The sequence below is a fragment of the Podarcis muralis genome, chromosome Z, assembly GCF_964188315.1.
Source record: "Podarcis muralis chromosome Z, rPodMur119.hap1.1, whole genome shotgun sequence".
Classification (NCBI taxonomy): Eukaryota; Metazoa; Chordata; class Lepidosauria; order Squamata; family Lacertidae; genus Podarcis; species Podarcis muralis.
The window spans coordinates 13,179,220-13,200,925 of NC_135673.1; the positions used below are offsets into that span (position 1 = coordinate 13,179,220).

The 21,706-nt window shown below is 45.4% G+C and overlaps 1 protein-coding gene and 1 long non-coding RNA gene across 5 annotated transcripts; one reads left to right on the forward strand and one right to left on the reverse strand.

The window, feature by feature from the left end:
- The first annotated feature begins 10 nt into the window (after positions 1-10).
- Positions 11-19,127, forward strand: LOC144326189 (uncharacterized). Of its 4 annotated transcripts, XR_013391378.1 has the most exons (5): positions 11-197; positions 9,599-9,697; positions 10,259-10,610; positions 11,604-11,735; positions 11,932-19,127. XR_013391378.1 is itself a non-coding variant. In XM_077922566.1 (2 exons), the coding sequence occupies exons 1-2, from the start codon at positions 11,550-11,552 to the stop codon at positions 12,088-12,090; spliced, it is 345 nt and encodes a 114-aa protein (XP_077778692.1). In that variant the 5' UTR covers positions 11,527-11,549; the 3' UTR covers positions 12,091-19,127. The 4 variants fall into 4 exon arrangements, 1 of the variants encoding a protein (XP_077778692.1); XR_013391377.1 differs by lacking the exon at positions 9,599-9,697 and having other exon boundaries at positions 13-197; XR_013391376.1 differs by lacking the exons at positions 11-197; positions 9,599-9,697; positions 10,259-10,610 and having other exon boundaries at positions 11,527-11,735; positions 11,932-12,780; positions 17,937-19,127.
- Positions 2,738-8,155, reverse strand: LOC114605371 (uncharacterized). The gene is made up of 2 exons (XR_013391379.1): positions 7,309-8,155; positions 2,738-4,669 (listed from the first exon to the last, which is right to left on the reverse strand). It is a non-coding gene; the product is annotated as an uncharacterized LOC114605371 (long non-coding RNA).
- Positions 19,128-21,706: the final 2,579 nt, after the last annotated feature.

Genomic DNA, 21,706 nt, shown 5'->3' on the forward strand with positions numbered 1-21,706 from the left:
AGCGCAGCCGCGGCGCCGCGTCACGTGTCCGGCGGCGGCGGCGGCCGATGACGCACATCACACTCGCGGGAATTCTCTCGCTCTCTCTGCCGTCCGGGGAATGGGCACGACTGAGCACGCGATGAGAACCTCGCTCCTCCGCCTTTTAAAGGGCACGTCCCATATATATAAAATAGAGAGAGCGCATTATTTGCGAGGTGGGGTATCCGATATTAGTGCGCGTTTAGTATATTTTATCTTTCGCTCTGTTTATATAAATCCTGTACGTATTACTGCGTGTCTATAAAAAATAAAATTTACGCCATATATCTTAGTGTGCGCCAATAAAATATATTGTGACATTGTTATAATAATTTTATACACACATTACGGGCCACACTCCACAGAAAACCAATCCCTCTCCTTCAAAATGAGGAAATGCCCCCCCCCAATCCCTCTCAGTACCAAGGAAATGTAATAAGCGAATAGAAAGAGAAGCTACCCAGTTGATGCTGACAAAAACCCCCACATGCACACTGTATAAAAGAATATGTTTCACCACCCCTCCCCTCCTTTCCCATTTAACTCTAATCAATTTTAAATCTACCACTATGCTGAAGTTATCTTTCAGCCTTTCCATCCTCTGGAATACAAATCTCTACACTTAGTGTGTTAAAGAGAATCCTGAACCAATGCTTTGAGAATAAGGCTGACTTTCATTCACTCTTTCTGCTCTGCTGTGCTAGCACCCAATGATATGTAAATGTAATGCACTAAGGTACCCGTTTAATCTTATTTGTTAGAATAGTTCTCGCATCTAAAGTGGGTCTTCTTTGTTTTCTTATAAGTGTGACCTATCCAGCACTTCACTCTGAAGTTTCAGAACCAAAGTTTGTTCTGGAATCTGTGTGGTTTCTCCTTTAGAATCTATTTTGTATTTAGCCTAACAGTTTGAAAGCACGTCAAAGTGCAAGTAGATAAATAGGTACCTCTCCGGCGGGAAGGTAAACGGCATTTCTGTGCGCTCCTCTGGTTTCACCAGAAGCGGCTTAGTCATGCTGGCCACATGACCCGGAAAAACTGTCTGCGGACAAACGTCAGCTCCCTCGGCCAGTAAAATGAGATGAGGGCTGCAACCCCAGAGTTGTTCGCAACTGGACTTAACTGCCAGGGGTCCTTTACCTTTTTTAAGTTGCAGTCTATGCAAATTCCAATGAAACAATAGAGCATATGCAAGAAGTAAATGTGAGATATACACTAAGTAGAAAATATGCATCTGCTGTCAATGAGAAGCTCCCAGCATTCAGTGCAGGCTTCTTTAGCCGTTTTATCATTGTTGTTAAAGCCATGCTTAAGCTGGGCAGCAGAAGCAGAACATGGACTAACCTTCTGTTACTTCCTTAGATAGAATTGCTCATATCTAGACCAGGATCAGCTAAGCTGTGATCCTCCACATATTGCCGGACTCCTGTCTTCCATCACTGCTGACCATTGGCTATGCTGCCTGTGGCTGATGGGAGTTTGAGTCCAACAAGATCTGGAGGGCCACAAGAAGTTAGCCCCACCCCCCGACTATGCCATAGCCTAAAGCACAACAACCAGCTCTCCTTCTTTCACCTTCTTGTCCTGTTGGGCAGCCAAATGAGGATGAGTAAGGGGATAAGCAGATAATTAAAAACAATAAACATTCTACTGCTTCCTCTAAGAATAGAGCACATTTTTGCATTTCTCTGGAAAACTGAAAGATTACTTAGGAGGAAGTGTGCCTTCTAGGTAAATGCATCTGTAATCACCAGGCTGGTTTTAAAAATGCTAGGAACTGCTTACTATTTCAGTATTTTTTGGCTGAGCTGACAGTTATGAGCAAGCAATAGTTGGACATCTAACTAACTCATGAATGGGATGTTAACTCGTGAAAGAGAGAGAGAGAAAGAGTTAACATCATATGTTAGACTTGGGGTGGGGAGGGAGGTGGTTTTCTTTCTTTGTACAGATCAGCACTTTTTAAAAGTCTTAACTGTGGATTATAAATTCTAAGAAAGCTAATGTTTGGCAGAACTGTAATACTGTTTACATTTACCTTTTATTTAGTTAGTTGTGCTGAATTTATATTGTAAATAGCAACCCTTATCTGCATAAAATATGAGTCTACATTTTGTGGGTCTTTAAAAGACTGGCCATTGCATAATCTCTGTTGGACTGGTGTTGAGAATAAGTGTCTTGAGCTTTTTAATTAACCCCTTTTGAGGTTGCAAATAAATGTTTGTGTTAGTCTTTGAAAGTGCTAATGTAGGCTGAGCCTAGTCCATGCCAGGGAATCGTTCACCCGCGTCCCCAGATCCGGAGAGAGAGCAAAAGAAAGCACCAGAAAAGATTCTTCTTTGGAGGAAAGCAGTTTATTATCTGTGCACAGAGAGACAGCCAGCAGAATAGATTCTGAAAAATCTGGCTGCCCCGAAATACGCCTCTGCAGAGTTTCTTATACCTTGAGGAAACTCCCTCCCTCCTCCCCACGCCCTCCAGAAACTTTCCCAATCAACTGGAAAGTTTTCAACTTATTTTTAGCATGTCTATAGCCCTCTAAACAGCCCTCCCTATTGTTCCCTATAGTGTCTTTCTAAGCGTCCTGCATCCCCCCCGTCTCCTCCCGTCTCCTCCCGTCTGTGTCTCTTTTGTTTATCTTGCATTCCTAAAGTGAAAAAGCGAGGCTATTTCTAGCTTACAGTCTCTGTTTTATCTTGCATTCCTTCGAGGGGCCTTTTTGCAGGTGAAGTTATTTCTAGCTCAGAAATTGACTTAGATTCAAGGTATACAAGAATATGAAGATCCTTCTTAGGTACATATGAAGATCCTTCTTAGGTACAAGGTACAAAATATAGAAAGCAAAGGTACAAAATATAAAAAGCAACCCTTTCCTCTCTCTCTTCACTCCCTCCTCTTCTTATGAACAATCTATTACTTAGATTCGTTCTGGGGAAGGGGTCTATAATCTCTCATGAAAGCAATCACGCGAGGTCCCATCATGCGAGACATCATCTTCTCCATCATATTTTGCATACATTGCATCAAGCAGGGCATACAGAAGCAGAAAAGCAATAGAAGCATTATTGGACCTATCACCATAGTAAATACCCTCCCCATCCATCCACCTGGGAAGATGCCGTCCAACCAAGACATATCCCAGCCCTCCCAGGTTTGTACAGGGACATGTGCTACCTTTTCAATGCTTGCTGCCAGATCACGGATAGCCTCGCCATGGTCTGAAATGTTGAAGCAACATGCTCCACCTGTGAGATTTAACGCTGCACAAAAGCCTCCATGTTGCGCCAGGAGAAAGTCCAATGCTAATTGGACTGAGAGAAACGCATTGCGTGTCTCATCCAATTGCGTGGCAATTAGCCTAAGGGCCGTGGCTGTCGTGTTAGCAACAATCTCTACCACTGCCTGGAGTCTGATTACGCGGTTCAAGTTATAGATCGGCCCCCTTGCCCTAGAGATTTTCTCTCCCCGATTCCATGAGGCTGGAGCATAATGGGCCAGTATCCTTTCCGGAGGCCACTGATTTTTGCCCCAATTCTGGGAGCTGCCACCTGCAAGTGTTGCCAGGTCAGCCGAACGCCTCCTTCTACGGGGTGCAGAGGCAATCTGGTCAAGAATCCACATGGGGGGTATTAAGTAGGCTGGAAAACAGACCCCATACCATCCTCTTGGGAGGGCATGATAGGCCTTCCTGCCACACACCCAGTAAACGTCCTGACCATGGGCAGATATGGTGCCTCTCAGCAAGCGGGCCAGGCATGCAATCAAATTGGAACCAGAAAAGGTTCCTGTCTCGGACTCAAACATGTTAGTCGGGGCTGGGAAGGTACGATCACAGTGGGAAGTGCCCACATAGGTCTGAGCGTCACTTGTGTCATTTGATTTGTTGACACAAAGGCAGCCAGTGATCCTGTGAACCTGGAAAGGGACGGAATGATTCCATAAAGAAGAATGGTTGCCCAGAGGCTGGAAGGCAACAAGTGGAGTTGTAACCAAGGATTCATTCCAAGGCACAGGGAGGAGTGGCATTCCTCCCAGAGCATCTACAGGGGCCAGAGTGCAGACGGCACAATTGGTCCGATTTGCAGAGAACGCAACCATCTCAGCAACCTGAATCCACTTATTATATGTGTGGTGGGCCCCCCCACGATTGCAGCAGTTGTCTGGTCACTGTGAGTGGTATTGGCATTTCAAAGGTCAAAGGCAGCAGAAATACCAGCATGGGGACCCACAGTCGTATTTGAGCCATTGTATGCACAGGGAGGGGCTTAGGTAAGTGCTAGAGAGTGGGGTATAATCACGCTGAAAGAAAAGACCCACTAGACACCCTCCTCTGCAGGGGTGGCGTAAAGCAAACCAGGCCCAGGTACCTTCAATAAAGTTCAGTTATGCGAAAGGAAAGAAAAGAAAATGTGAAAATGTTCTCTTTCAATCCATGCTGGATCCTGGAGCCGTGCCAAGCGTCAGCGTCCGGAGTGACGTAGGCAGGGCTGTAGTCTGGTGGGTGTCGGGTCGTCTGGTGGGTGTTGGGCATCTTGGGTCCCTTCCAACAAGGCTGGAGCAATGTCTGGGCGTCTGGGTCAAATCTGGGTCCTCATCATAGGGATGCAGAGGCTCGACCAAGGCACAAGGCGTTCCAGCAAAAGCTCACCTGTTAAGAGAAGAGAAAACAACACACGGCAGAACGACTGCATAGATAACATTTTCACATAAGGAATAGGCCTAGCAAACATTAATTCAAAAGGTATGCTTGGCAGGAAACTTCACAAGGGGTTAACAGTTCTGTTCCTTGGGTTAAGTTTTGCCAGCTGAGATTTTTAAAAGTCTCATTTGTGTGCTCTAGGTTTCAGAGCTTTAAGCCATGTTGCAAATTTCAGTTCATTTGCCAGTGTCTGTAGAAAGAACAATGCGCTCCTTGCTTCTGGCAAAGCTTCAAATTCCTCAAAATATCAATTTCTATGTTATGCTGCGGCTCCTCTTTCAGAGTAAAATTGCACCTTAAAAAGAAAAACTTGACAAAGTTCACAGAAAGCATTCACTTGCTTTTAAGAAAGTCACTTCTTCAGGTTAATACTTTTGGGCAGGGGGGATGGGTAACTCTTGGCCTTCTGGCTGAACTGTAAATCCAGAAAGTGTGAGGTTCAGGGTAGCTGGCTGAATGCAGCAGTGTCCTTCTTGGAATAGCTGCCAAGAGATAACGCTCTGAAGCTACCTCCAAGCGCCTGGCACAAAAGGGGGGGGGGGCTGATGTCCTGTTACTTGCATGAATGAGAAACAGTTAGTTCACTTGCTTCTGCAACAGTCTTTGAGCAAATCATTTTCAGAAACCTCATTCTGTGTGCCGAGCAACCATTGTTGGACCAGGGCCAGGCAGCTTCTGGGAACCTGCGTTTGTTGGGCCTGGTTTATCCTAGTAAGTTTTTTCCGTCTCTCAGGACTGGAGAGGTGGGGTTCAGGCCATGGGGTATCCCTGCACAGATCCCTGTTCTTGCCCTCTGCCTTGATTTTTCTGGAGTTCAGAGCTGGGCTTGTGGCTGTAATGCTGAGGCTCATGGCTGGGTACATAGGCATCGGAACTTTGGTTACTGTTCCCACCCTGTGGGGAGTGGGGTGTGTCGGGCGTGGGGCCTTTGGGCATTCCATTTTCCAGTGACCCTCTTGCCTGCAGATGGCGCACTGGCTTTTTCCCTAGGCGTTCTCTGCCCCTCCCGTGGACACCCTCGCTCGCTCTGAGATTGCATTTTTGGCTTTCTGGCTGTTTGAAGACAAACCCCTAATTATTTTGGCCAGGTCCTCTTCGAAAGAAGGATTCTGATTTAAGGTGCTTGGAGGTCTGTGGTCCTGGGCATCGGATGACTCCAGGGGGTCGTACACTCAGTGGAGTGGGGCCATCAAAGTGGAGTTTTAGCTGCCTCAATTGCAACTATTAGCTGCCTCAATTGCAACATCAGTATTGTCCGCTGCCCTGAGGGCATTTATCTTGCAGATTTCCTCAATGGTCAGTATTGTAATCCCAGGGTTCTTTGATCCCTCGGGTTTAATTGTCTCTTTTTTTTAACAGTTCTGTCCCATGCGGCTCTCAAAGCCTTCTGCTCTGTTTCTTTCTGTCTGCCAATTCACATCCTTGCATTGTGCTGCTTCTAGAACTCAAGAAGCCACATGGTTTTACATACTGAAACACTCTTTTGGACTGCTTGTCCACTTCACCTTCTGAATTCTTCATTCTCTATACCACCTTCTTCCTCACTTTCCTCTTCTCTTTCTTTTCTCCCTCAGTCTCTTTTCTTGGGGGTTGGGTAGGGGAAACCTCATTTAGCCCTGGTGCAGTTGCTGCATAGGGTGGAGGGGGGCTAATTATTCCTTCCTCCTTTTCTTCTGGGACTTCTCTTCTGGGACTGGCAAAACTGCTGGCTTTTTAACTTGTACTTGCTGCCATACTGGGCACAGTTTGGCATGGCACAGGTAATCACAGTTCTACTTTTCTTAAGCCATGGGAGACGGTTAGGAACTCCACATAAGTGTTGGAGTCTATTTTTTCATCAGGTTTTTAAAATCCCCACTCTTCTCCCTTCGTGGCATCTTTTCAATTTGTTCAGGGAAGCATTGCAGGGGGGTCATGGGAGTTGTTTTACTGCTTTTTCTCCATGACCCTGGAACACTTGGACACTTGGGATACTGGGACACTCCCTCCTCCTAACGTTATTTTTTCACTCAGTCACAGGCCAGACGTTGCTTTCAACGTCTCACACACTCAAAACATTCACTGGAGTGTCCCCACACGCACATTCAGTCACTAGAGTATCTGACATGCAACATACAACATACAAAACACATCAATATAATTTCAACATGTAACACACTAAACACACCAAAATAGCCTCAGCATGCAATACACAAAACACACTAAAATAACCTCAGCATGCAGTACACAAAACACACCAAAATAACCTCAGCATGCAATACACAGAACACACCAAAATAATTTCCCCTCCTTCTTCTGTTCCAAATTTTTGCTGGTGGCACTCTCCTGCACAACCAGTCCCCTTTATTCCTGGTGGCTGGCACTCTCCTGCGCAGCCAATCCCCTTTTTACCAAACCTTACTGGTGGCACAACACTGCCACGCCTCTGTTCCCCTTTTTCTTGGCTGCACACTACTGCATAACCATTCCCTTCCTGGCTGCACACTACTGCATAACCATTCCCTTCCTGGCTGCACACTACTGCATAACCAGGTGAGGCTGATCAGGCCTCGCCCTTTCCGTCGGGCTGCCCTTTCCGTCGGGCTTACCTTTTCCGCTGCGGATTCCCTTCCCCTTGGCGCCGTCCTCTTTCCTCCCTCGACCTGGGTCCTTGCTCCGGAGCGGTATGGCTGGCTCCCCCCACAAATTGGCAGGGTGCGCGTGGAGCCTGCAATGCCGATCCGAGCTGTCCACCGAGGTCGAGCCTGGCTCTCCCCAGCTCTCTGAGGTGGGGCAGATTCCCGGTCAGGGAACCAAGATGTAGGCTGAGCCTAGTCCATGCCAGGGAATCGTTCACCCGCGTCCCCAGATCCGGAGAGAGAGCAAAAGAAAGCACCAGAAAAGATTCTTCTTTGGAGGAAAGCAGTTTATTATCTGTGCACAGAGAGACAGCCAGCAGAATAGATTCTGAAAAATCTGGCTGCCCCGAAATACGCCTCTGCAGAGTTTCTTATACCTTGAGGAAACTCCCTCCCTCCTCCCCACGCCCTCCAGAAACTTTCCCAATCAACTGGAAAGTTTTCAACTTATTTTTAGCATGTCTATAGCCCTCTAAACAGCCCTCCCTATTGTTCCCTATAGTGTCTTTCTAAGCGTCCTGCATCCCCCCCGTCTCCTCCCGTCTCCTCCCGTCTGTGTCTCTTTTGTTTATCTTGCATTCCTAAAGTGAAAAAGCGAGGCTATTTCTAGCTTACAGTCTCTGTCTTATCTTGCATTCCTTCGAGGGGCCTTTTTGCAGGTGAAGTTATTTCTAGCTCAGAAATTGACTTAGATTCAAGGTATACAAGAATATGAAGATCCTTCTTAGGTACATATGAAGATCCTTCTTAGGTACAAGGTACAAAATATAGAAAGCAAAGGTACAAAATATAAAAAGCAACCCTTTCCTCTCTCTCTTCACTAACACAAGGCTGTGAGTATGAGGACGCTGTAACAGACTCAGAAGTGTGTGTGTGTGTGTTGTCCGGCTGAGTTCAGTTGATAGGAAGCAGGCACGGCACCTGAGCTGTAGGCATGTTGCCCGTGTCAATCCCCTTCTAGCATGTGTGTATGTGTGCCATCATATGCAAAGGTAACCTTGAGCGTATAGACTGGCACCTCTCCCCACTCTCCACCCCCACCCTGATGCGCCGGCAGAGTTAATGTCTCTTTAACTGATGTGTGACAAACAGAAATTCAGGAGGTCAGAACCAGCATTTTGAGTGTTATTCCTTGGAAGCCTGTGGGTTTTTAAATTCCCACTTTTAACTGTTTAAAAGGGTTGCAGATCCTTTTGTGTTCTCTCACTGACTTGAATGGGACAAGATTTCAGACGTGAGCACGCTTGCATTTGAACTTGGTGGAGCTTACAGCTTGAACAATGCACAGTTTGAAGTTCAAGCTTTGAACCAGGCTTTGAACCTTACTTAAAAGTAAGTCCCACTGGGGCAGCTCAGCTAGCCCTGCTCTTTACCCCATATTCCACCAGCAGTTTGATGAAACACATAGGGGGCGTGGGCTGGGGGGAGACACCCATGTATAATAGGATGTCCTTGTTTTCATCTGAGAAATGTTGGAGGGTATGGAGGGTGGTAGCGTTTGTTGAAACAAGCCGGCTTGTTCCCATACTAGGATGCAGTTAATATAAAGCAGATGATTTCAATCTTGCGGCTGAGTCCAAATGCAGTCACGTTGGAAGTGATCTTCTCCGTCTAGCGTAGGAAACTATCAAGTATAACCGAAAATATCTGAAGGACTTCTGGCAGGGCAAGATGGCAGGCGCCACAGTTGTGTGGAGCTCCTGAGGACAGCCAACACCAACTGCGCTGCCTGGCTGGTCCCCAGGCTGTCCAAACCGCTGCCGCCGGAGGCGAGCCAGGGACGTCTGGTGCATCAGCCAGGAAAGTCGCCCAGAGGCTGCTGCCCCCCCCCCCATGACCTTGGCTATGCTGGGACTGGGAGCACCTGACCTGAACAGCCCAGAGGAGCTCTGGGGCCTGGAGCTGAACAGAAACAAAGCAGAAAAAAAAGTAGTCTCCCACCAGCTGAACACCAGCTTACCGTTGCTGCTGCTGCTGCTGCCGCCGCCGCCGACACCAAAAGGAGATAGGAAAGTACCAGGAGGGCCAGGGAGGCTGCAAATAATTGCTTGGCGTAGCCTAGACCTGACCCAGGCCTAACTTTCTGGCAGCTGGCCTGACAGGGGGAAACTGCACACCAGAGGCCACCACAGGGGAAAACATACACAACATGGGCCCTCCCCAGCTATGAATATTAATATATATTTCTTTTTTATAATATTTATCCTGGTTGTTGTTTTTTTAATCATTTCTTCTTTTTCTTCTTTCTTTTTCTGTGAAGAACTGTAAAAGCACCCTTGCAGGAGGCCTGAACCATAGAAGGGAATACCGCCTTAGCCCTTACCCAGGGATCTGACAACCATTGAAATTAAAATGGCCTGTGAGTCAAAATTACTTCCAATACATTCTTTAATTATATACACAACCCCCTTTTTTCACTCATTAATTTTATTTTTTTAATTCACTTTTACACCTTTTCTATTATTACTCACTTATTTTTTTACTATTCTTCTTGCGGCTATTCTATCTTGCGGCTGAGTCCAAATGCAGGCAAGTTGGAAGGTGATCTTCTCCGTCTGGTGTAGGAAACTATCAAGTACAGTGGTACCTCAGGTTGCATACACTTCAGTTTACAGACTCCGCTAACCCAGAAATAGTGCTTCAGGTTAAGAACTTTGCTTCAGGTTGAAAACAGAAATCGTGCTCCGGCGGCACAGCAGCAGTGGAAGGCCCCATTAGCTAAAGTGGTGCTTCAGGTTAAGAACGGTTTCAGGTTAAGTACAGACCTCCGGAACAAATTAAGTATTTAACCCGAGGTACTACTGTACAAAATCCTGTTGAAGAAATACTGTGCGACTGGTATGGGTCAGCTTTTCACAATTGGTATTTTATGGATCTGTTTATGACATTTACAGTATATCCCTCTTTTTCTTCCAAACAGCTCAAGGTGACGTCCATATTTCTCCTTCTCCCCATCTTCTGACAACAACCCTGCCAAGCCAGTTAGGCTGAGAGGGAGTGGCTAGCCCAAGATCACCCAGTGCGTCTCATGGCTGAGCGGGAAATTGAGCCCTGCTCTCCCAGGTCCAGGCCCAGCACTCTAATCACTCGGCCACATGGACTCTCCTGGAATCTTGGCATGGTGGCCGTGCGTTCCATGTCACCAAGCAACGGAGGCTGTGACTGTTTGAACTGAGGTTCTGGCATCCTCAGCGTGGAGAGGTTGGCAGAGGTTTGCTGTAGTGACCCTTGCTTATTTGGATTAGAATAGGGCATTTCAGAGACTCCTGGAGGTAGGTGAAAGTTGGCATTTCCAGGGGACTTAGCTTTAGGACATAGAATAATTGTATCACCAAGTTTGGCAAAGAGCGATCAAAGGTCAAAGGAAACTTTTTGTGTAAATATTTTAGAAGGGGAGAATGAATGCTGTAAAGGAAAATTTAGTCATCTATATTGTAGGGCACGAGGGCACAAGGAGAAGGGGACGACAGGACGAGATGAAGAAGAAGAAGAGTTTGGATTTGATATCCCGCCTTTCACTCCCTTTAAGGAGTCTCAAAGTGGCTAACATTCTCCTTTCCCTTCCTCCCCCACAACAAACACTCTGTGAGGTGAGTGGGGCTGAGAGACTTCAAAGAAGTGTGACTGGCCCAAGGTCAAGGATAGTGTTCTCGAAGCTACCAGCATGAGTTTGACCAAACTGCGGGAGGCGGTGGAAGACAGAAGTGCCTGGCATGCTCTGGTCCATGGGGTCATGAAGAGTCGGACACGACTAAACGACTAAACAACAACAACATATTTTAGTTGGTTGAATCTTATTTTAAATAGCATTCTATATGCTGTTTGTCATTAAAGAAATATTATGTAAATCTGGGAAATTGATATTTCTACATAATGGATACTAACTTTGTACAGTGGTACCTCGGGTTACATACGCTTCAGGTTACACACTCTGCTAACCCAGAAATAGTGCTTCAGGTTAAGAATTTTGCTTCAGGATGAGAACAGAAATCGTGCAGCAGCGGTGCGGCAGCAGTAGGAGGCCCCATTAGCTAAAGTGGTGCTTCAGGTTAAGAACAGTTTCAGGTTAAGTACGGGCCTCCGGAACGAATTAAGTACTTAACCCGAGGTACCACTGTACTGTTGTTTGAAAAGGAAAAACATATTTCATATAAGTCTCTCTCAGAGCCTTTTTGGCTGAAAAGAAGAGTACAAATGCTCTGAATGAATGAATGAATGAATGTGTTCTCCTTGTGGACCTCTCTGACCTTCATCTCTTGTTTCAGGTCACCTTCCTTCCTGCAGAGCAGCTCCTGAAGGCCAAGTGCTTCCTGGCCAGTGACCTTGCTGCTGAGAGCACCTTCGAGCCCTTGGACATCTCCCACTTGCTGCAAGAGTTCAGCGGCAAAGCAGTGGAGGTAGGATGCTGCTAGGGTAGGAGAGAAGAATCTCCGCCTTGAAGTAGGGGAGTCCACCCCATGCCATTGGGTGGCCATGACACATGTTTGTTGGGAGGGGCCTCACAATGTCAGAACAAGAACCTCAGCCCAAGGGTCCTGAGACAGCCCCACCTCATGGTACCATCTGAGTGACCCTCTCCTTCATCTCTGACAGGTGGAGGTGCTGCTGGAGGCCTTCCAGAAGATCACTCCAAGGTCTACAATGGAGAGCAGAGAAGTGGCCATCTTAGTTTATCATTACCTGGAGAAAGTGGTTGAACACCTCCTCCAATTTCCTTTCATGTATGGGGTACTCAAGCTTCCACTGGCCTAAAAGAGATGTTGGGAATCTGCAGGGCTTGCTCAGAAAGTAACTCTCTCCCTGAGGGGGGAGGCCAGGCAGCTGGGGAACCCGGTCCTCACAGTGTCAGCAGCCAGTCTCCAAATCTCTTCCTCCCTCTGGATTCCCAGCTGATTTGCTGCCTCATGGCAACAGACAGAGGATTTGGAGGGCTCCCGCTGTGGTACCATAGCCAGGATTAGGTCTTTTAACAGGAAGAGCAACAGAGCAGAAGCCGAGAAGGCAGGGACAGGCCTCTGTCCTCTAGGCGAGGCAGCAAGGGGTGAGATTGGTGCAGGTTCCCCCTCTCTTTTTGCCATCTGCAGAGATGCAGCAGCACAGAGGGGCTGATCCAGATCCTTCTGGAGTGCAGGAGACCAGGGAAGACCAAGCCATTTCCTCTCTGTGGCATGGCAGCAAGCAGTAGAGTTCCTGATGGAGCTGGACCACCTGCGGAGGGGTCAGGTTTAAAGGCAAAGCGCCTTTCTGGCCCCCGCACCACTGCCCAGAGAACCAAATGGTCCCCTCCCTGCAAGAATGTGCCATCCCTGAGCCAAGAGTTCTGACTGTTGCTGTTCCTGCAAGAGAATATGGCAGGAGGTTTTGGCTGACCAACAACAACTACTCCATCTGAAGGCTGAGCAGCTGCATCAGAGCTCCTTGGCAGAGTCTGCTACCGCTGTGGTAAGGACGAATCCCCTGCTTTCTGGCTTCTTCTCCCCATCAAGGGGTTTCTGTATTCTGCAGAAAAGCAGGGAAAGTGACTTGCACCTCTCTCTCTCCCAGCAACACCTGACCAGCCTGTTGCACACCATCCGCAGGATGGATGAATACAAAGCCACCTATGCACCATCACTTTCCACAGCTGCTGATAGCTGCCAACTTCCTGCCTGCCCAGGAATTCCTCAACTGGGTAGCGCATCGCAAAGGGACAAATTGAGTCCTTTTTCCTTCAGCTTCTGGGGTTTTCTGGTCCAGCTTGATTTTCCAAGGGAGACTATCCTTCAGGTGGCTACTAGGGAGCAAGGATGCGGAAGGAATTTGATTCTGTTTGCATGTCAAGGCAGATCTGCATAATTCATAATTTCTGGAAATATCAACTTCTGGGGGAGCCTTGTAAATGTGGTTTTCCAGTTTGGTTCTTGGTGTTCTGGTGTGGGGTACTGACACAGGAGAAAATGGCTGGAGCAAGGAGGCCCCTGCTTGGTTTCAACTCTTTTGTTCCCACCAACAGCAGAGGGTCCCCCAAGGCCCCATTCTTGATCCCTGTGCTGGTCCCAGGGGGAATAAGGTACTATTACCGTAGGCCAAGATCAGTCCAGAGTCTCTAACAGGATAGATGATCACTAGATGAGACGCGAGGTCCGAGACAGGGAGCCAGGCGGGGTAACAGGAACGATGGTAGGGCAGAAGCAGGAAGCCAGGCGAGGAACAGGAACACTGGTAGGGCAGAAGCAGGAGTCCAGGCGAGGAACAGGAACACTAGTAGGGCAGAAGCAGGAATCCAGGCGAGGAACAGGAACACCGGAGAGTCAGAAACAGGAAGCCGGGCGAGGAACAGGCACACTGGGAGTGCCGAACAAGGACTGGGTAAAACAGGTACTCCACAACGACGTTGCTCCCGCAACCTGGGACCGGGCTGCCTGAGCTTTATCTTCTTCTAAGGCCGGGGGCGGTCCCGGCCCCCAGAAGCCCCGCCTCTCTTGGCCTTAAGGCGAGCACTCCTCCTGGGAGACACCAGTTCCCTTCGCCTCTCTGCCCTAAGCCTCTGCAGATCAGGAGAGGCCGAAGGGTTACTGGGCCCCGGGGGAGGCTCACCTGTAGCCACTGAGTCTTCCAGCACCTCTGGGGCCTGAATGATTTCACCTGGTGCCTGCTCTTGAGTTTCCTCAGCATCTAGGCCTTGCCCCAGTTCAGCCGGCCCTGGAGGCGGGGACTCCTGTGCCGGCTGGGATTCCTCCGGATCGCTCTCAGACTCGGAATCCCAGGCCATCACAATCCCTATGCCACAATCATGCCATCTTTGGCTACATTGAAGAGACTGCAAAGCCAAGCAAGGTCTCTGCCCAATAGAACGTAGCAAATGCATCTTTATTGATGAGATCTTTGCCAGTGGAGGGGCAATTGTAATCTCCTACAAAAGGCCTTCCAGTAATGTTGTTATGGCTGGCTGCAAGAAGTATCGTTCCCAAGATTCCACATTTAAAGTCTTTCCTCTGGATGCAGATAGCAGACATCCGCCCTCCCCAATTTAGACGGCAACCCCAATGGGGGTTCCCTAACATGCCCTCTTTGGAATTTGGACTTCACCCCTACTGTGTACTCATTTACCTTAAATATTCTGCGGCTCATGTCAAGGCTACTTTGAGCCTCCAAATTGTCTCCAGTTTTAGTTCTCTTCAGAATAGACCCATTGGATTTGATGTACATGATGAACTTATGTCCATTCACTTCAGTGGGTTTGCTCAGCGCAAAACATAGTTGGATCCAACTCTCCATCTGTAAGACTACAGATGTTGGATAAAACGAGAACCCGTCTAAACCTCCATTGGGAAATGTTTTGTACAAGGAAGTGTTTTGTACTATCCCATCACCAAAGAGTTTCTTTCTCTTTGGGTCTCTTGAGCTGCTTAGCTACCAAATGTGAGTCTATCCCTGAAAGCAAGCACTGGACAACCTGCTCACCTGGCTGCAACATGATCACGCGCAAGTCTGGAAGCTCAGCCTCAAAGGGATATCCCTGCTTTTGGACTCTGACATGGCAAGTGATGCTCAGAGGAAGAGGGAGGGATTTAGATTCGAATCACAGCCAAGCACTGTTTGCAGGCAGAATGGTGAAGGGTCTGTGCTAAAAGAAAAACTGTTGGACTTTTCAGATCTTTGAAAAGATTCTCTCCTTCGTATAGGACCCTTTAGTTCGGTGTATACCCGCCCATCTGGCCGGGCCTCCCCAGGCACTCTGGGCAGCTTCCAACAGGGTATTAAAAACTTCCCTAAACAGGGCTGCCTTCAGATGTCTCCTAAAAGTCAGATAGTTGTTTATTTCCTTGGCATCTGGTGGCATACATGAAAAGCTGATGTCCTCGCAGAGCTGATGCACCTGGTAGAGCTAGCCAACCTCTCCAGGGAGCTGGGGGAGGAATGCCTGAAGATGCTGGCTGAAAGCTCCTGCGGTCTGGCTGCCCATGTGCGTATTATGGAACAACCACTTTCTGGATTGCACATTACATAATAGACTGCATCTGGTAAGATCGCTTTGCTTATTTCATCTTCCCAACAACGCAGTAGAGGTTAGTTATGATCCTCTACTGAACGTCATAGCCATAGCACAAAACTGCATGGGAAGTTACAGTATACAAAGCACAAAATACATAATAAAAATAATCAGTGCACAAAAATCATAATAACAAATAATAAAAATAATAAAAATAAAACAACAAGACTAATATATACACACTGATAAACCATAAAAAGCCCCTAAACAATACTCCAGACCACAATCCAAATTGACATATCACATTTAAAACAATCCCACCCTTTAAATCAAACAGCACCCACCCCCATTAAAATAATAATTTTAACACAAAGGGGCTGACCCATGCCCTCATTCCATCCCTGACGTGCCACCACCCAAGGGACAAACTCCTTTGGTGTTGCCCCCGCCAGGCAGGGAGACTTCATGCAGCTGCCCCAGCTGTTGGTGTATGCCTAGCTGGGGCAGCAGGTGTCGCCAATGCTGCCTGCCCGCCCAGGGTCCTGGTCCTTGCAGGACTCTCTGCAATCCTCTTGAGTGGGGGAAGCAGGCAACCCCCCCCCCCCAGCAGAAGTTTGGTTCCATTTCTCCATTATAAAAAGCCTCCTTCTCATTTGATAACGTCTCTTGGTATGCGGGTGGCACTGTGGGTTAAACCACAGAGCCTAGGACTTGCCGATCAGAAGGTCGGCGGTTTGAATCCCCGCGACAGGGTGAGCTCCCGTTGCTCAATCCCTGCTCCTGCTAACCTAGCAGTTCAAAAGTACGTCAAAGTGCAAGTAGATAAATAGGTACCACTCCGGCGGGAAGGTAAACGGCGTTTCCGTGCGCTGCTCTGGTTCGCCAGAAGCGGCTTAGTCATGCTGGCCACATGACCCGGAAGCTGTACTCCGGCTCCCTCGGCCAATAAAGCGAGATGAGGGCCGCAACCTCAGAGTCAGTCACGACTGGACCTAATGGTCAGGGGTCCCTTTACCTCTTGGTACTTTATGAAAAAGAATTTGGAAATGATGGGTCTGGGGGAGAATTTTATGAAAGGAATTGACGCAATATATAAAGAGCAGAATGTGAAACTCATTGTAAATAATGTATTATTAGAGAGTTTTTAAATATCAAAGGGCACAAGACAAGGGTGCCCATTGTTGCCCTTACTGTTCATATCTGTGCTTGAAGTATTGTTACAAACATTTAAACATACAAGAGCTGTTATGGGAATAAAATTAGGAATAAAATAATATAAGCTGAAGGCTTTTGCCAACAACCTAGTTTTAACATTACAAGAACCCCATATGAGAGGGATAGTAGCGCTGCAAATAATTGAAGAATTTGGATTTCTAGCAGGATTTAAAATTAATAAAGCTAAAACAAAAATGATGGTTAAAAATATGAATGAGGAATTAATAGACCAACTACAGAAGGAAATGGAAATCAAGGTGGTAAAGAAAGTTAAATATTCAGGTATATGGTTATCTCCAAAAAATATAAATCTATTTAAAGACAATTATGTAATAATATGAAAAGAAATCAAAAGAAATTTAGACATATGGAGTAGACTGAAAATGTCATTCTGGGGAAGAATAGCCGTGGTTAAAATGAAGGTGCTACCCAAACTATTATACTTGTTTCAAACCATCCCAGTAATTACAGGATTAGGACAGTTTAAGGAATGGCAGAAAACAATCTCAAGGTTTGTGTGGCAAGGGAAGAAGCCCAGGATAAAATTTAAGTTGTTAACTGATAGAAAAGAAAGGGGTGGATTCTCCCTACCTGACCTTAAACTCTGTTATGAAGCTGCCTGTATAACATGGTTGAGGGAATGGATGATACTTGATAACACCAATGTTCTAGACCTGGAAGGGTTTGCAAACAGGTTTGGGTGGCACGCATACCTATGGTATGGAAAGGTCAAAGTACACCAGGATTTCTTAAATCATATTATAAAAAGACCATTATATGAAGTATGGATGAGATATAAAGACTTGTTTGAAAGGAAAACACTGTGGTGGTTGTCACCCCAGGAAGCCTTTTTAGTTAAAAAATTAAATATGAATGGAGATTGGATAACCTATAGAGATTTATTGAAAGAAGACAATAATATAATCAAAATCAGACCTTATGAAGAACTAAAACCTAGATTGTCAGGATGGATGGAATATCACAAAATTAATGATATATTCCTTAAAGATAAAAAAAAATTATGGATTTAATCCTGATATATCAATACTGGAGACTGGGGTATTACAAGGTCGTACAAAGTATATGAATTTTTGTTGGAATTACATACAAAAGATGAAGAAATTAAGGAGGCCATGACCAAGTGGGCAACGGACCTAGGATATAATATCGAGTATGAGAAATGGACAACTATGGAATTTAGGAATTAAATTTATCGCATCCATGACCTTAAAAGAGAATTTGTTAAAAATGATGTATAGGTGGTACTTAACACCCACCAAACTAGCAAAGATGTACAAAAAAGATATTTAGGTACACCTTTTATAAAAAAAACTGGAGGCATTTTTGCTAGGAATGGTTGGAGAGGACATTAAAAGGGAAGATCTGAAATTCTTCCTGTATGCCACAACAGCAGGAAGACTACTCCTCGCAAAGAGGTGGAAACAACAGGATATTCCAACAATTGAAGAATGGCAACAGAAAGTATTGGAGTATGCGGAAATAGCAAGGCTAACTGGAAGAATCTGACAGCAGGACGATGAGAAATTCCAAAAAGAATGGTCCAAATTTATGGTATACTTAGAGAAAACTACATAAATAAAGGCACTCACAGGACTGAAATAAAACTCATAACGTTTATTGTAAACATTTGGTTAGACCACAAGATGTAATGCTTTAATATAATAAGGAGTGTTTGTCTAAAGTATAATACAAAAATTTATTAAGGAATTATAGACATTTATAGACTGTATATATAGTAATCACGCTTAAGTAAGAGCAATGTAGAGAAGCCAGAAGAGGGGTGGAGGGAAGTTAATTCGGATAAAATATAGATTTAAAGGAGAATAATATTGTTAAGCTGTATTGTGTTTAAGATATTTGGGGGGGGATTAAAAAATTATTGGGTGTGAGGAAATGCCTCCTTCTTTTTATAATTTATTCACCATCAGCGGTGATAATTTCTGGAGCAACAAGAGGTTCTAACGTTACTGATATTCAGTACCCTTCTAACAGAACGTCCTTTCTCTCTTTCCTGCATGAAACAATGAATCCACGCTGGAAAATGGCGGCCTATCAACTGGAGCCTGGGAGGAGGCCTCTGGAAACAAGAAGACCCACACAAGAATGTCATCTGCTGGGAAAGGAGGCTCAGCAAAGACGCCGTCTGCAACCTCGATCCACACCCTTATGGTGACATTGGGGATTAGAGACTTTTTGCTGAGTATTTACTACAGAGAGGTTAAAACGCAAGAAGGACTTGAAGTATGAGCAACAGCTTCCTCAACTGTGTTCTGCAGAAGAACTTATATAGTGTTTGGGCAAGACTGAAAAATGTCCTGGGAAAAAAGTCACTATGGTGGGTGTCCCCCATTGAAGCAGGGCCAGTCAAGAAATTAAATGTGAACAAGAACTGGGGCACATACAAGGAACTCCTTGATCTTAAAGAGGGTGCTATCAGGCTTAAAAAAGAGAGGAGGTTGAAATGAATGTATTGAATAGTATAGGAGAAATATGCCGCATTCAAGGGTAAATAACTATCAATTTATGTAAGAATGTATGAGAGTATATTGTATTGCATTTTTAAATATCATTTTATTTTTTATATGCATCGTTTTTCTTCTCACTTCTTTCATCTCACACACACCCTTTTCCTTTGTATCAATTTATTTCTTTATAATTGGAATTCTTTCTATATAGATATAGATAGATATAGATATAGATATAGATATAGATGGGTAAATATGGAAACCATGTAAGGGAAGGATGGGAAGAAAATACATAAAGTAACTTACAGTTTATGTTAATATTTGTAAAGTTTTTTGGGAAAATCACTAAATAAGTTTTAAAAAATAATAAAGAAAAATAGATGTTTGGTTAAAAACTCTTCATTGAGACTCCTCTCCAGCACATTGTCTCTGACCTAGTCCAGGGATCCCCACCTTCTTCTTCTTTGTAGCTGAGTAAGATTGTCTTCCATGAATACGGTCTTGACAGTGAGTCCGTAAGTGACTGTGGAGGCCAATTCTGGATCCACACGTCCTTCCACTGTGGGGACTTACGTTTCTGGGCAGGAGTTGATCACGGTGTGGATTTGCCAAGTGTGCCTTCCTCTTAGCACGTTTCTCCCTTGTGTCCTGAGTTCGAGTGTCTTCAAAGCCCATGACACCTTTGGTATAGGCTGTTCTCCAATTGGAGCACTCACAGGCAAGTGTTTCCCAATTGTTGGTGTTTATACTACATTTTTTTTAGATTTGCCTTGAGACAGTCTTTAAACCTCATTTGTTGAGCACCAGCATTACGCTTTCCATTTTTAAGTTCGGAATAGAGTAGTTGCTTTGGAAGATGATAATCAGGCATCCACACAACATGACCAGTCCAACGAAGAACCATTGCTTCAGCACTGGTGATCTTTGCTTCATCCGGTACACTGCCATTCATTTGCCTGTCTTCCCAAATTATGTTCAAAAATTTTTCGAGACACCGTTGATGGAATCTTTCGAGCAGTTGGAGATGGCATTTATATGTGATCCATGTTTCACAAGCATACACAAGAGCTTTCTAAACAAGCATTTTTGTTTCTCTGCGAATGTCCCAGTCCTCAAACACTGCACTTAAGTTAGAAGAAAGCTGCACTCACAGAGCTCAGGCGATGCTGGATTTCATCACCAGTCTGCCCTTGTGAAAATTTAACTGCCCAGGTAGGAGAAGTGATAGACACTTTCCAACATTACACCATTGATTTGGATTTATTGTGCTGCAGAGGGGTTGTTTTGTCGTTGTTGGTGCAGCACTTTGGTTTTTTGGATGTTGAGTGACAGGCCAAGCTTTTCATAAGCTTCTGCAAAGATATTTAGGATGGTTTGGAGGTCATCCTCTGAGTGTGCACACATTACGTTGTCATCAGCATACTGAAGCTCTGTGACAGAAGTTAAGGTAACTTTATGCTTTGCTTTCAGCCTACTCAAAGAGCTTTCCATCTACTCCGGTGGGGAGTTTCCCTTCGACAAAGTGTAAGATCATGGCAATGAAAATAATTAATAGAGTTGGGGCAATAATAGAACCCTGATTAACACCTGATCACACTGTGAATGGTTCACTTTGAGAGCCATTGTTATCTGCAATTGTTGCTGTCATATTATCATGGAGGAGCCGAATGATGTTCGCAATATCTGGGCAGCCAATTTTCAGAGGGACAGTCTACAGGGCATTACGATTTACAGTGTCAAAGGCCTTAGGTCAATAAACACTATATACAGAGGTTGGCTTTGCTCTCTGCATTTTTCTTGAAGCTGTCAAGCAGTGAAAATTTTAGACCCCTAGAAGGTCTAAAATAATTTTGGGGTTCAGGAAGGGTAGCTTTGGATATTGTTAAGAAATGGTTTGCTAAGATCCTTGCAAGAATTTTGCCAGCTGCAGCTAATAAAGAGATGCCTCGATAGTTCCCGCAATCCATTCTGTCACCTTTTTAAAAGAGATTGATAATTTTGGCATCCCTAAAGTCTGCTGGGATGTCTCTCTCCCATGAGCTTGTGAAGTTGTTGTGTAAGTTCAATTCCGTCCACTTTGAAGACTTCGACAAGTATTCCTTCAGGTCCGCTGGCTTTGTTGTTTTTTATTTGGTTAATAGCTGTACACAGCTCTCCCATATTTGGAGATACTGCAAGCTCATCTCTAATTTGTTTTTGCAGAATTTGTGAGAGGACATCAGCAGCTATGGGCGAGTTACGGCTTAGGAGATGCTGGTAATGTTATTTCCAGTGCTGTCCAATAGCTTCTTTATCTTTTAGAAGTGTGGTACCATCTGTTGAGCATAGAGAGCATATTCCATGATTTATCGACCCATCGATGGTCTTTGTGGCTTTAAAGAAACTCTATGCATCATGAGAGTCGGCTAAGTGCTGGATTTCTTGAGCTTTTTTAATCCACCAGGTGTTCTTTGAACCTCAGCCTTGGCATAGCTTTTTTTTCTTAGTGGCACAGTTTCTATCTCTTTGCCAGCTCTGCAAGATCTTCCTTTTCTTGTCAATCATGCATTCAATCTCACTGTCATTCTCATCAAACCAGTACTGGTGTTTATTGGTTTGGTATCCAATAGTTTGTTCACAGGCTGCAGTAATGGATGTTTTTAGCTTGGTTCAGTGTTCCTCAATGTTATCAGGGAACGCCAAAAGCAGATGGTCC

Bases quoted from the DNA above. Each gene is read 5' to 3' on its own strand.
- LOC144326189 (XM_077922566.1), top strand. From the start codon at position 11,550: ATGAATGAATGTGTTCTCCTTGTGGACCTCTCTGACCTTCATCTCTTG. The intron at 11,736-11,931 runs GTAGGATGCTGC...CATCTCTGACAG, and splicing joins TCAGCGGCAAAGCAGTGGAG to GTGGAGGTGCTGCTGGAGGC.